Here is a 15,529-nt window from a genome sequence, read left to right as displayed (position 1 = left end):
GTCATTGTCAGCAATCTTCAGTGCTTGATTTCAAGTGCTTTGAAGTGTCAGTATTTTACAGTAGACTTTTGCGTCTGAGGGTTGGTCTACTGGAATAGGTCTGGTTTTCTGGATTTATGATAGTGTTTATCCTTACAGGTGATACTCTCTGGAATCATAGGATTAACAACTTGGAAAAGGCCTATGATACTCCTGGTATGTACCAATCTTCTAAATTCTTCCCCTTGATGAAGTGTGTGCTGTATGATGTCTGTTTAAGTAAACTGTCGCAGGCATGTTTAAACTTCCCTTGTTCACTGGAAACTGAGTTAACAACAGACAATACCAGAGGCAGATGTTCTTAAAGCAGCAAAGATGATGACTTTGCTGTTTTTTTGACCTGCTCTAGGCTTCTGTTGTACCTACTGGTGCACGTGTGTGTTTCTCGTTCCAGGATTGGACCTCTTCTGAGGATAGACTTTCTTTAGAAAAACCATGTACTTTGGACAGTTTTAAACATACACAGAAGTGGAGGGAAAGATATAATGAACCCTCGGCACCCATCGCCCAGTTCAGCAATAATTAACTTGCAGTCTCATTTAGTTCGCGTCTCAGCCACTCCTCTCACCTTCCACGTTCTTTTTCCCTCCTTGCTGTTTTGAAACAAATGTCAAATATTAATCATGCATAGTTGATTTTTCATTAATGTTTTGTTGCTTAGATTTGCCGTATTGACTATCTCATAAATATTGCATTCTCTTGCTAGGGTAAACATGTGCTATGGACTTTATCCCTTTCATATTGTTATTGAGATAAAATTCACATAACAGAGTTGACCATTCTAAAGTGTATGATTTACTGGCATTTAATACATTCCCATTGTCCATCCTTTGTTTTTGTTTGCTTCGTCATTTTGCTTCAAGGAGTACTGTAAAAAATAGACGACTGTCAATGAAGTTTATCTAGCTATCAAGGATAAAAGAGAAGGTCTAATAAATTTGAGGTGAAGTATACTTAAAACATTTTTTATATAACATCTTTTTATTTCTCTTTCATCAGTCTTAAATAATTGTCTAGGTATATTTTGTATGTACTTTCTAGTTCACCTTACACAGATCACTGTTTTCTCACAGTAGGTATAAATACAAAACTCATTCAGGTCTTCCATACAAAGAGAAGAAACGCAGGGAAGAATCTTTGCAAGCCAGAATAATGGATTCGATACCGTGTTGATTACTTGAAACACTGAAGTTGTTTCAGCCCCACAACTCCGTTGATTATTGCAGTTAGAGAAATTCCTTTCCTACACTTGGAGGGAGTAAGTTGTCAGTGTAGCATTTTAGTGTAGGAGATAGCAGGGTAGGAAAAGGGGGTTAGGGTGGGTTTGATGGCCATGTTCAAGGAGGCTGAGGTTTGTTTTGCAACAGCTCTGTAAGTTTACAGTCTCTGCAGGTGAGTTTTGGATGGTGCCCAATGTTTATCCTAATATTTGGTTATCAGAATCACCCCTGAACTGTCTTTTTCCATTGAGTCAGTGTTAAAATCCTCAGTAATACAAATCTCAGGTATTTAAATTGAATTAAAGTAAGGAGATCTCTAATGATATTTGTGCTCTAAAAATTCCAAATTATTAAAGAGTCAGCTGTTCTAGACAGATCTATTAAAAAAGATTTATTTTATTTATTTGAATGGTAGAGTTAGAGAGAGAGAGAGAGAGAGAGAGAGAGAGAGAGACTGAGAGAGGTCTTCCAACTGCTGGTTCACTCCCCAAATGGCCACAATGGCTAGGTCTGGGCCAGGCTGAAATCGGGAGCCAGGAACTTCTTCTAGGTCTCCCACACAGGTGCAGGGTTGCAAGTACTTGGGCCATCTTCCACTGCTTTCCCAGGCTCATTAGTAGGGAGCTGGATCGGAAGTGGAGCAGCCAGGACTCGAACCAGCACCCTTATGGGATGCTGACACTGCAGGCGGAGGCTTAACTTTCTATGCCACAGCACTGGCCCCTCTGGGCAAGGTTTTTGACAGAGTCCGTCTTTTAAGACATTTATGAGGGGACTTCATCGAGTTTGTGTAAAAATGGAATTAAAAGGTAAAGTTTATTTCATGCAAAAAATTTTGAGTTCCATACATAGTTTTTTTCATAAGACACATTTTCTTTCCATGGAGTTTTTTGAAGATCATTTGTGTTGTTTTAATATTGCTTTCTTTTAGAAAAGTGCCTTAAGCATTTACTATGTGAGCTTAAGAACTTTAAATGAAAATGAATCTAATAAAAATAAATCTTTATTGCATTCCTTTCAGTTTATTTCTCATCTTTATTGATGAGAATTGGTTACAATCACGAAATTGTAACCAGTGTGTCTGCACTGTGTTGAGCTCTGCTTTTCTGTATAACAGTAAATTGCTGAAGTTCTATTAGTTGCTGTTATATTTCTGTGAATGAAGAGCCTATATGCTTATCCCTCAGATTGCCAAGCCGTCTTCTGCCATGTTTCTTTCTTCATTAGTTATTATTCCGTTGTTGCACATTTAAGCTTCTATTATTTTGGCTGCCATCAACGTGGTTTTCAGAAGGCCATACATAGATTGTTTTGAAGCGTTAATTAGCATCAGTTTCTAGAGAAGATGAATTATTTTTTAACAATTATGCAAGGAAGAACTTTCTTTTTAAAAAATTTCTTGTTTGAGATGCAGACACACACACATATAGAGAAAAAGAGAGAGAGCTCCACTCATTGGCTGCCTCCCCAGATGCCTGCAAGGGGGCCGAGAACACAGTCCAGGTCTCCCATCTGCGTGGCAGGAACCTAGTTACTGGAGCCATCACTGACCGCCTCCTAGGAGAACACAGTCCAGGTCTCCCATCTGCGTGGCAGGAACCAGTTACTGGAGCCGTCACTGACCGCCTCCTAGGTTTGTATTGGCAGGAAGCTAGATTCAGCAGCTGGAGCCGGGACTTGAACCCAGGTACACCAGTGTGGGGCACGGGTGTCTTAGCTGCTAGGCCAAACACCCACTCTATGGAAGACCTTTCTGAGTCTATCAGTAGATCGTTTGAGACTTCGTCAGTATCATAAATGAAAAATCCTTAGCTCACATGAATCTTCCTAGTATGTAATTGACACAAAATTACCATATACATGTATGGGATATCATGTTAATTCTATACGTATGTACTGTGTGTAAGGATCCAATCAAGGTAATTATCATTTCTGTCTGAAATATTCATTGCTTCTTGGTGTTGAGAACCTTTAGATTTTGTCTTAAGTTTCTCTCACTTGCTTTTGTTCTCCAAAACTTGGTATCCCTCCCGGTTTAACTGGAGGATTGTCAGGGCGCACTCCAGTGGGGAGGGTCGGGGAGGGGAGGTTCCTGGCAGGGCCCTCTGGGAGGCCAACTGTCCTCCTTCTGAGTGGCTGTGTGCACAGCCTCCTGGAACACGTGGCCATTCCCTTTTGAGAGCCATTATGTTTGTGCTCGCTCTTTTGTGATTGCTGGCCGCGATTACCTCGGGGTTTTGACTGGTGTGAACAAAGAAGGGGCAGTTTGACCTAGTTCCTTCAAATCCGAGTGTTCATGGAGATTTCGTAGGGAAAGCTTCTGTTCACTCAGTCCTCTTCCTTCCCTCTTGCAGTACTCTCTGTTCAGAGCAGAAAGAATGATGTTGGAAAATAACAGATATTTGTAACTGTTTTTTGGATACAAGGAAGACTAAGCTAGGGTGTGTGTGCATATGCATGAGGGGGATGTGTGTGTGTGATATTCTAGGTTTCTCCATAAAGAACTAACATTTTCCATTTTTAAGATTTATTTATTTATTTGAAAGGCAGAGTTAGAAAGAGAGAGGCAGAGACAAAGAGAGAGAGAGATCTTCCATCCATCCATCTACTGGTTCACTTCCCAAATGACTGCACCAGCCAGGCTGGGCCAGATGGGAGCCAGGAGCTTCTTCCAGGTCTCCCATGTGTTTCTGCTGTTTTCCCAGGCACATTAGCAGGGGTTTGGATTGGAAGTGGAGCAGCTGGGACTCGAACTGGTGTCCATATGGGATGCTGGCGCTGCAGACAGTGGCTTTACCGGCACACCACAGCGCAGGCCCCAGAATTTTCCATTTTTAAACAATGTTCTGGGGCCGGCGCTGTGGCATAGCAGGTAAAGCTGCCGCCTGCAGTGCTGGCATCCTGTATGGGTGCTGGTTCGAGTCCCAGCTGCTCCACTTCCGATCCAGCTCTCTGCTATGGCCTGGGAAAGCAGTAAAGGATGGCTCAAGTCTTTGGGCCCCTGCACCCGCTTGGGAGACTTGGAAGAAGCTCCTGGCTCCTGGCTCCTGGCTTCAGATCAGTTCAGCTCCGGCTGTTGTGGCCAATTGGGGAGTGAACCAGAAGATGGAAGACCTCTCTCTCTCTTTCTTTCTGTCTCTCTCTTTGCTTCTCTTTCTCTCTCTGTGTAACTCTGACTTTCAAATAAATCTTTTTTTAAAAAAAAGAATGTTCTTATTTCTTCTGGACATTATTCCATTTTCTTCGTAACACAATGTTTTATAAATGTTTAGAAATAGCAGATTCAGTGCTGGAAATGTCCTTAAAGACTTCCCCCATAAGACGTTTTTCTTTGGTGTACACTTAGAGGGACTGACCACCATGAAAGCTGACTCTGGGCCTGTAATTTTGGTTGTTTATAAAGTGGTATTTTGAGTTCTTGTTGTGTTTTTTTGGTCAGTTTGGAAGAGACGGCTGGCTCTGACCTGCACACTGGTAAATGGGCCGCTGTGTTCGTTAGCATCAAGAATGAAAGTTCCTCCCAGTGACGTTCGTGGGTCACATGTGGTGGACTCTGCGTTGTGGGTCCTGTTGGTTTGTACCCCAGGCCAAGCACAGTGGAAGGCACTGCGTTGTCTGTGCTCCTTTGGTTTATCTTCTAACTTTCAGATTATAGTATTTAGGAGAAAACCTCATTACCAAAGAGACGAAAATATGGCTTATGAGGCATAATTTTCCCCTGTCAGACTGGTAAGGTAGTTGTATAGCACAAAACCACTTGCAGATCTGGCTGCTTGTCATCTTACTGTGTCTTGGAAGGAGAGTTGTGGAACTCGTACACACTGTGAAAAGAGTTGAGGAATCACTCTCACCAATTACTCAGAAATAGTTACGGTGGATTATGCTGTGTGCCACACGGTGCCCCTTCCTTTCCTGGTGATGTGAAGAACGGGTGGGGTCAATACCCATGCGCATTTTGTGCTTTCACAAAGTGAGCTCTGAGGCTTTTGGCCTTGTGCAGTGTGGATACTTCCGGGCTATGCATGGCTGTTGATAATTTGGAGTAAGCTCTTAGTAAAACCTCGATTTTAATTCTGACCCCCTGACTCCTTATTAATGGGGGACCTTGGGACAGCTCACTGATTTCTGTGTGTGTGAAATGAATAGCTTAGATCAGAACATTTTTTTTTAAGATTTATTTATTTATTTGAAAGGCAGAGCTACAGAGAGGCAGAGGTAGAGGCAGAGAGAGAGAGAGGTCTTCTATCTGCTGGTTCATTCCTCAGATGGCCACAATAGCTGGAGCTGTGCCTATCCGAAGCCAGGAGCCAGGAGCTTCTTCAGGGTCTCCCACATGGGTACGGGGCCCAAGGTATTGGGCCATCTTCTACTGCTTTCCTAGGCCATAGCAGAGAATTGGATTGGAAGTAGAGCAGCTGGGTCTTGAACCAGCACTCACATGGGATGCATGGGATGCCTGCACTGCAGGTGGTGGCCCTACCCACTATGCCACAGTGCTGGCCCCTCCAGAATCCTCTTGAGTTACCTTGAAGCTGTTCTTACTTCCAGTGGGCATTTGCACAGGTCATTTATGCTCCCTGCATCTCTGAAATACAGTCATGATTTCACTCTGTGTTTGGAGGCGGAAGAATGAATGGCTCCTCTTACTCTTCAGAATCATGATTAGTACGCTTTTGCATGTAAATCATGTTTAAGAGTTTGTCAGGTTGTGTTGTCTACCTTTTCTCATGGGATTTAGATGGCTGGTAGTCCAGGAATTGGCCTGGCTTGTCTGGTTCACTGTCAGACGAAATACTATGAGGAAGGGCCAGCGCCGCGGCTCACTAGGCTAATCCTCCTCCTTGTGGTGCCAGCACACCAGGTTCTAGTTCCGGTCAGTACGCCGGATTCTGTCCCGGTTGCCACTCTTCCAGGCCAGCTCTCTGCTGTGGCCCGGGAGTGCAGTGGAGGATGGCCCAAGTGCGGCCCTGCACCCCATGGGAGACCAGGAGAAGCACCTGGCTCCTGCCTTCGAATCAGCACGATGCGCCGGCTGCAGCGCACCGGCCGTGGCGGCCATTGGAGGGTGAACCAACGGCAAAAGAAAGACCTTTCTCTCTGTCTCTCTCTCACTGTCAAAAAAAAAAAAAAAGAAAAAAAAAAAAAAAGGAAATACTATGAGAACTCGGGAGTTTTGATCCTTGTGGGTGCTTCTCCCATTGTGCTATTCCAGGAGCAAACTGGTAGGTGCTTCAAATTATTTATGACTCTCTAAGGAGATTTTTCCTTCATGTAAAAGAGCCGGGGCGGAGATGACCAAGGCAACACAAGGCATCTCAGTCCTGTGCCTTTTGGTCGGCTGCTGAGTGTCATGGAAGTGATCTCATCAGCTCCCCACTGGCGCGCTGGGCTCGCACTTGACCTCAGGATGGTCGTGAGGATGCAGAGGCACACTGAGGTGCTAGGTGGGCTCTGCGGCTGGTCAGGCTCACTGTACATTATTTTTGTCATCCTTTGAGAAGAGACCAGCTTCTTGGTGTGATGTATCCCTAAGTAGCCTATGCCATCAAAATGCACATGTAGGCGTTGTGAAGGCACTTGGCTGGGCTCAGGCCTGGCTGTGACCACAGTGGGTTTATCCCATTGGCAACAGAGCTTTGATCTGTCTCCTGTGATCACCTTCTCCCAGGAAGTGTGTGTTTGGTAAGAACCCAGTATCCGAGACCGGCACTGTGGTGCAGTGGGTAAAGCCACCACCTGCAGTGCCGGCATCCCATATGGGTGCTGGTTGGAGGCCCGGCTGTTCCACTTCCTATCCAGCTCTCTGCTATGGCCTGGGACAGCAGTAAAAAGATGGCCCAAGTCCTTGGGCCCCTGCACCCGCAAGAGAGACTGGGAAGAAGTCTCCAGCTCCTGGCTTTGGATTGGCACAGCTCTGGTTGTTGAGGGCTTCTGGGGAGTGAACCAGTAGATAGAAGCTATCTTTCTTTGCTTCTGTCTCTCTGTTACTCTGTCTCTCAAATAAATAAATAAATAAATAAATCTTTAAAAAAATAAAAAGAACCTGGGCTCCTCAGAAATTGAAAGTACCCTTGAGTGATCCACATCTGGGCAGAGCCAAGTCCTGGGCGGTGCCGTGTTTATACACTAAGCTCAGGCAACTTGGATGTGTACTGTTTAGCAGGCTTAGCTTGGTAGCAAAGCTTAGAGCTCACCTTCCAGCTAAGTTCATTGTTTTGCTGAAAGTGCATCACAGATTGCATTCTGCTGTGCATACAAATACTTGTTAGCCACCAAACAAAAAATTGTTCACACCCTCTGTTCTTAAAGAGTAGACTTGAGCTTTGCATCATGGGTATGGAAGAGATTGTGTGGAAAACGGCTATGCCTCTCATTTTTGAATCCACTCGTATTGAGTATCACTGTTGGTTCTCTGAATACCCATTGACCAAGCACAGATGAGCTGATTAGACCAGCTGCGGTGAGGGAGACCACCTCTTTGCCAGTAGCCATCAGAAGGGGTGGGTCAAAGAGAGGATATTTATATAGGGTTATGGGGTGCCAGCTGTGTGATTTTTAGGGTGAGTCTTAGAAGGCAGAGAGCTGGTTGGGATTGGACAGCGTTCATGACGTACAGCCATGGATGGAGAAGGGCACAGAGAGAGAAAGGTCTAGAAGTGAGGCTTGATAAGGAAGCTGGTGGTCTTGGTAAACAATTCGCTGGTTCACATTCTGACTTCTGAGGATTCAGCAATTCCTACACAATGTCACCAGGTTCTTCTGCTTGTTATCAGTATTGTTTACTAGAGGGTGGGAAGGGCATGGCCAGTGCCGGAGCTGATTAACACAGGGATAGGAAATTGTGTTGTTTTTGTTTTCACCTTAGATTTCATAGAGAACCCATTTCTAATGTATTTATGATAACTAAATAAGCTAATGATTTTATTGATAACATCTCATTTCTATATTCAATATGCTAATTTATTTTTTAAACTTTTATTTAATGAACATAAATTTCCAAAGTATAGCTTATGGATTACAATGGCTTTTTCCCCCCATAACTTCCCTCCCACCTGCAACCCTCCCCTCTCCCGCACCCTCTCCCCTTCCATTTACATCAAGATTCATTTTCAATTATCTTTATATACAGAATATCAATTTAACATATATTAAGTAAAGCTTTCAACAGTTTGCACCCACACAGAAACACAAATTGCCAAATACTGTTTGAGTACTAGTTATAGCATTAATTCACATTGTACAAGACATTAAGGACAGAGATTCTACCTGAGGAGTAAGTGCACAGTGACTCTTGTTGTTGACTTAACAAATTGACACTCTTGTTTATGGCATCAGTAATCACCCTAGGCTCTTGTCATGAGTTGCCAAGGCTATGGAAGCCTTTTGAGTTCACTGACTCTGATCATATTTAGACAAGGTCATAGTCAAAGTGGAAGTTCTCTCCTCCCTTCAGAGAAAGGTACCTCCTTCCTTGATGACCCGTTGTTTCTTCTCTTCTGGGATCTCACTCGCAGAGATCTTTCATTTAGGTGTTTTTTTTTTTTTTTTTTCCATGGTGTCTTGGCTTTCCATGCCTGAAATACTCTCATGGGCTTTTCAGCTGGATCTGAATGCTTTAAGGGCTGATTCTGAGGCCAGAGTGCTATTTAGGACATCTGCCATTCTATGGGTCTACTGTGTATCCTGCTTCCCATGTTGGATCGTTCTCTCCCTTTTTAATTCTATCAGTTAGTATTTGCAGATACTAGTCTTGTTTATGTGATCCCTTTGGCTCTTAGTCTTATCATTATGATCAATTATGAACAGAAATTGATCACTTGGACTAGTGAGATGACATTGGTACATGCCACCTTGATGGGATTGAATTGGAATCCCCTGGCACGTTTCTAACTCCACCATTTGGGGCAAGTCTGATTGAGCATGTCCCAAATTGTACATCTCTTCCCTCTCTTATTCCCACTCTTATATTTAACAGGGATCACTTTTCAGTTAAGTTTCAACACTTAAGAATAATTGTCTATTAATTACAGAGTTCAACCAATAGTATTAAGTAGCAATATGCTAATTTATTTTTAATGATTTATTTACTTATTTATTTGAAAAAACAGAGTGACAGTGAGAGAAAGAGAGAGAGAGAGACAGAGAGAGACACAGAGAGAGATCTCCTATCTACTGGTTCATTCCTCAGATGGCTGCAACAGCTAGGGCTGGGCCAGGCTGAAGCCAAAAGTCAGAAACCCCAGCTGAAGGGCTGGCAATGTGGCGCAGTGGGTTAAAGCCCTAGCCTGAAGCGCTGGCATCCTATATGGGTGCTGGTTCAAGACCCAGCTGCTCCACTTTCCATCCAGCTCTCTGCTATGGCCTGGGAAAGCAGTAGAAGATGGCCCATGTCCTTGGGCCCCTGCACCCGTGTGGGAGAAGCAGCTCCTGTCTCCTGGCTTTGGATCAACGCAACTCCGTCTGTTGCGGCCAATTGAGGAGTGAACCAGTGGATGGAAGACCTCTCTCTCTGTCTCTACCTCTCTCTGTAACTCTTTCAAATCAATAAAATAAAACTTTTAAAAAGAAAGAAACCCCAGCTGAGTCTCCACATATGGGTTGCAGGAACCCAAGTACTTGAGGCATCATCTGCTGCCTCCCAGGCACATTGGCAGGAAGCTGGATTAAAAGCAGAGCAGCTGGGATTTGAAACCAGGCATTCCATATGGGATGTGGGTGTCCCAAGTAGCAGTTTATCCCACTAAAGCACAATGCCCACCCCACTGTGCTAAATTTGCAAAGTCACTTGGATGCTGTTGGCAGACTAAAAGAATCAGCCTTCCAGAGCTGGATCTCTCTCATAAATGCTAGTTAGCGATCCTGGAGTAGGAATTCCTGACTGTCCTTTGGGCTTGGACCAACCAGTCCAATATGTCCATGATGTCACTGCTGTATTTTAAGGTGTATAACTGACACTTCTGGTAGAATGTGTGTGTCTGGGTTGCTAAAGGGGGCTCTCTCAGCAGTGCCATGTCCAGGCTGTCTGGGCCTGATGGCCAGTATCTGAATAGGACTGCAAGGAGACTGCACACACAGTGAGTAGTTTGGGGCTGGAGGGGAGACCATCGTGAACTGGGGAACCTCTTCAAATAGATGGATTTTCACAAGAAAAGCTGCAAAATAATGTGTGTTTGGTTTCATTTGTGTGTGTGTGTGTGTATGTTTGTTTTTAGTAAGAAGAGCCTGGGGGATCCTACAGAGGTGTTAGAAAATTGCATGGCAAAGTTTGCGAAGATATTGAGCAACTGTTTACTGTGGGTGCCTGTGATGGGTGAAATGGAAATGGGACAGAGGAAGATGTTAACTTTCCTGTTTGTGCTTGGGGAGAACATTGTAGTGTTGTGCGAAGCAGAGACTTAATTTAGTTTAGTGACATTTTGTTTAATTTGGAGTCATGGGGTATCTTCAGAGTTGAACTCTGTCTGGACTTAGTTTCTCTGCCTTGTGTGTGTCAGGAGAGGCAGGGCCCCGCCTCCAGCGATGGAAGCACTTGAGGCCACATGTGTCCTCCTGAATGCCAGCAGCCAAGGCTCGAGCCCGTGACCTCCGGCCCTGCAGCCCCTGCCCAGGACTCTGACTGGCACTGGAGCCAGAGTAGCCCTGGGGCAGAGTAGCCCCAGGCAGCTTAGAATGCACTGGGCGACCCAGGCCACTGCCGTCCAAGCTGGGGGCAAGGGACGGTTCCCGTGGCATGACCTTGTAGAGGTTCCAGCACTTAGCTTCCTTGGCTTCTTACCCGTGTTCCTGAGCCTGGTTCCTGTGGATTCTGCGAGCTACCTGATAGCCTTGTAGGAAATTCCCTTTCTGCTTGAATAGCCTGAGTGAGTTTGTCTTGTTCAGAACTTAATCAAGAACTTCTTGCTGGAGGATTGTCATTTTTCTTCCACAAATATGACTTTGATGATAATTTTTAAAGTGCTCAAAACATTAATTTTTTTTAAGCATTTGGGCATTATTATGGCAACTCAATTGAAGAACAAGAAATTCAGTGGGTGCTCAAACTGGATTGTTTGCGGTGAGTGCTTGGCTTTGGTGGCCAGTGTTGGAGGAGGCTGGGTGTGGGTCCAGGGTTGGGTGAAGTGGGTTGGGTCTCAGGAGCTGTAATGTCTCAACAAGGAGACCAGAATTGCTTGTTGGAGCTCTTTAGTGAGAAGAGAATGGTTTCTGTATGGAGATTGAGCGCTCGCAGGTGTTCTGCAAATTGGTGGAGGGTAGAAGTATATAGGTTTGGGTCAGATCTGGGTCTGATACAGGTTAGTCAAGTGATTTGGGACATAACACTTCACCTCTCTGAGACTGTGACTCATTGGTTTTATACAAATCTGTATAAATGTGTGTGTGCATCTATCTGTCCTTCTGTCTGTCCATCCGTTTATCCTGATCTTTCTCTCTCAGACATAACCCTGTGGCATTTTGTAATTTACTAAATACCCTTTGAAAGTGGGAAAAAACTTTCTTGTTTAACTAAAGAAGAGCTCATTACACTCTTTACTCTTATTAAAAATAACAAGTAGACCTCTCTCTGTCTGCCTTTCAAATAAAACGAAAATAAATTAAAAAATAATTAGACCTGTGTGGTTTTTTTTCCAGCACTCAAACCTGATTACCCTCCCTACAAGTAAGCATTTTAAACTTTTTCTGGTGTTAGTATTCTAGGTGGCTGTCCCATGTTGCTAGAAGTGGGACATTTGTCACATTTACACTAAGCCACCTTCCTTCCTCTCCACTTAAAACAATTATTTTTATGTCCTCTTCAGCCATGTTTATATTTTTAAATAATGTAAACTTGTATTTCTTAATTCTTGAAATTTGGGTAGTCATTTACAAGCTTTTTTTTTCTTAAAGATTTATTTTTTATTTTTTATTTTATTTTTTTGACAGGCAGAGTGGACAGTGAGAGAGAGAGACAGAGAGAAAGGTCTTCCTTTTGCCGTTGGTTCACCCTCCAATGGCCGCCGCAGCCGGCGCACCGCGCTGATCCGATGGCAGGAGCCAAGAGCCAGGTGCTTTTCCTGGTCTCCCATGGGGTGCAGGACCCAAGCACCTGGGCCATCCTCCACTGCACTCCCTGGCCACAGCAGAGAGCTGGCCTGGAAGAGGGGCAACCAGGACAGAATCCGGCGCCCCGACCGGGACTAGAACCCGGTGTGCCGGCGCCGCTAGGCGGAGGATTAGCCTAGTGAGCCGCGGTGCCGGCTGAAGATTTATTTATTTGAAAAAGTTATATATAGAGAGGGAGACACACACACATGCACAGACGCACACAGAGACACACACACACAGAAAGAGAGAGAGGGATCCTCCATCCACTGGTTCACTTCCCAAATGGCCACAATAGCCAGGGGTGAGCCAGGCCAAAGCCAGGAGCCAAGAGCTTGTACTACTCCCATGTCGGGGTAGGGGCCCAAGTACTTGAGCTATCTTCTGCTGCTTTACCAGGCCATAGCAGAGAGCTGGATCAGAAGTGGGGCAGCCAGGACTCCAACTGGAGCCCATAAGGGATGCCAGCACTGTAGACAAGCAGCTTCACCTGCTACACCACAGTGCTGGCCTGGATTTTCTCTTTTAAAAGATGAAGAGATTAGCACTTGACACCACTTCTCTCACTTCCGTCCCCTCCACCCCAGTATTTGGTAGTAACACCATCACCTTATATTGTCAGTGTTTTTTAACACTTTGCACTTTGCTCTTAAACTATAGAATGTGAACTTTGTCTACTTTTTTTTTTTTCTCTCAGATCATGGAAACCAGTAATGGCCTTTCATTTTTGTGCTGTGAGGTTGGAGTTGGACGCCATGTTGCACGTTGATACCAGAGTGCCCTTGATACCAGAGATGCCCACTGCTCCCTTACCCCAGTGTGTGCCTTAGGCTGTCTGAACAGGTTTGCAGAGCTGCTGGGAGAAAACCAGTTCTGCAACCCTTAGCTGATCTCTATCCCCCAGCCTATAAAAAGATTAGGGATTAGAGAGACAAATGCTGTGGAGAAAGTTACTGAACCACTGTGGCATTTTGAGTTCCACCTCCCCATGGGAGAGGGGAGGCTGTGCTTACAGATAAGCACTTGGAGAACCTGATATGGCTGATATGGCTACTTGGTGTCTGACTGCACTGGTGTCAGGGACACGCCTGGGCTGGCCAGAGCACCCCGCGGGCTCCAGGTTAAAGACTGTGCTTGCAACCTATCTGTATGTTCACAGACCAAGGCCAGGATGCCTACTGCCAGCTGACCAGATTGGGCCCCGCAAGAGGCTGCAGGTGTAGGGGGAGCTTGCATCCTGCCTGGGCGGGACCCTGGAGGAGCCAGCAGCTCATCAAAGCTGGAGGCTGGGCCTGTGCTGCTGGGTTCCGGTATCTCAGAATCACTCACTATTTAGAATTATAGCTATGAAATTATGAAATCTGTTCTCTTTATATGAATAAAAATTAAAAAAATTAACAAAGAATTATATGCCACTATAGTTTTAATGATTTTGTGACTATTCTAAAATTGGCTTTATAGAATGAAGTTGAGCATCTTTTCAATGGATAATAACGGTAATAAGTTGGTAATAAAAAAAGAGAAGAGCTGCAGAAGACTCACTGGGGAGAGAGGCCCTGATACACACTTGCTGAGAGCAGACGTGAACAGTCGGGTGAACTCTGTCTGCGCCCTTTGCCTTGCCTACCAACATGGCCTCAGACTCCCCACTCTCCTTTCTATCCAAAGCTGACAAAGTGTGGCTAGCAGGCTGCGGGAGGAGAGGCAGACGCACGACAAGAGGAGAGAAAGGCGCCCCTGCCTTCCCAGGGCAGGCTTGGGGACTGCCGGTGCTAATGACCTTGATGACAGAGAGAAGAGCTCAAGTGCAAATTAAGCCCCAGGTTTTGCCTGGGAGCCAGGTGTGGACACTGGAATTCCTGAACTGGGGTGTTTTGTGACTTGAAGCACCTGGAGGGCTTTTTATGTCTCGGATTGACCAGAGAGGTCATGGGCCTGGCCAGATTTCACCCGAAAGGAGCAAGGGCAGCTGGTCGTGCAGAGTGGCCCTGAGCGATGTGGGGGTGCCCCCCAGGAGTTCTGCTCATTCTGCAGACCAGCTGCATTATTGAGTGATGTGGGGGTCCCCCCAGGAGTTCCACTCATTCTGGGGACCACCTGCATTATTGAGTGATGTGGGGGTCCCCCGCAGGAGTTCCGCTCGTTCTGGGGACCAGCTGCATTATTGAGTGATGTGGGGGTCCCCCCAGGAGTTCTGCTCATTCTGCAGACCAGCTGCATTATTGAGTGATGTGGGGGTCCCCCCCAGGAGTTCTGCTTGTTCTGGGGACCAGCTGCATTGCTGACTGCAGCACCAGGAAGAGCGCTGGGTTCTATAGGCCGGAAATGTGACCCCCTATCCAAGGAGGGCTGGCTCAAGCACTCAGGCAAGGCAGTATTCCTTGCTGTTCTCTCCTGTTTGCCTAGAGCCCTGTCACATGGTAGTTTGTTTCATCTCTGGTCCATGACTTTGATGCATAGTTTTATATGTTGCTTAGAGGTTCTAGATCTTTTTTCCTTTTTTTTCATTTTTAGTTTTTTTTTTTTTTTGAGATAACATTTTTAACTTACCTTATGGTCAGAGGCTTAATGCTCAACAAGTAAAAAGGTCAACACGTAAAAAGTAAAAAGTAAAAAGATCACAGTTCAGCAGGACTATAGTAAGGGCTGTAAACAGTCACGAGATGAAAAGATGTCAATTTAACTCATATACACTAAATTTTAAGAAAATCACAGATCATTAAAACTATAGTAGGATGTCATTCTTAACCATTTGTTTGACAGATAATAAAGCACAGTTTGTCAAAATTATATTTGCAGCAATACTGATAAACACAGGCATTTTTTAGTTATCTTTTTAAATTTTAGCTCCCACATATAAGGGAGAGCATGCGGTATTTGTCTTTCCGTGTCCAGCTTCTTTCACTCAGCATGCTGTCCTACAGGTGCAACTGTTCTAATGTCTGTGGCGGAAATGAATTTGTTGGTAACTGATAATATTCCATGGTGTGTATGTGTGTGTGCCATATTTTCTTTATCCAGTCATCTGATGATGGATACTTTGGTTGATTCCAAATTGTGGCTGTTGTAAGCACTGCTGTGAACATGGTGGTGCAGGTGTCTCTTTGATACAATGTGTCCGTGTCTTTTGGGTGTACACCCAGTAGTGGGACTAATGCAAGTGGTCCTTTTGTTGTTGTTGACAAAATGCA

General features: G+C 44.9%; 1 protein-coding gene across 2 annotated transcripts in view; it reads left to right on the top strand.

The window, feature by feature from the left end:
• The window catches only part of ENTREP1 (endosomal transmembrane epsin interactor 1), a 79,460-nt gene that overhangs the window by 14,331 nt on the left and 49,600 nt on the right, over positions 1-15,529 (top strand). The window contains exon 2 of one of the 2 annotated variants that reach the window (XM_002708235.4): positions 139-195. The exons of the other annotated variant lie outside the window; for it this stretch is intronic. Within the exon in view, the coding sequence (XP_002708281.3) occupies positions 139-195 (57 nt within the window). The remainder of the gene's footprint in view (positions 1-138; positions 196-15,529) is intronic. 2 annotated transcript variants of the gene reach the window in all.

This window comes from Oryctolagus cuniculus, chromosome 1 (genome assembly GCF_964237555.1).
Source record: "Oryctolagus cuniculus chromosome 1, mOryCun1.1, whole genome shotgun sequence".
In the NCBI taxonomy this organism is placed as follows: domain Eukaryota; kingdom Metazoa; phylum Chordata; class Mammalia; order Lagomorpha; family Leporidae; genus Oryctolagus; species Oryctolagus cuniculus.
Note: the sequence above shows the minus strand (reverse complement) of the source record. Positions and strands in the feature narration are given on the sequence as shown.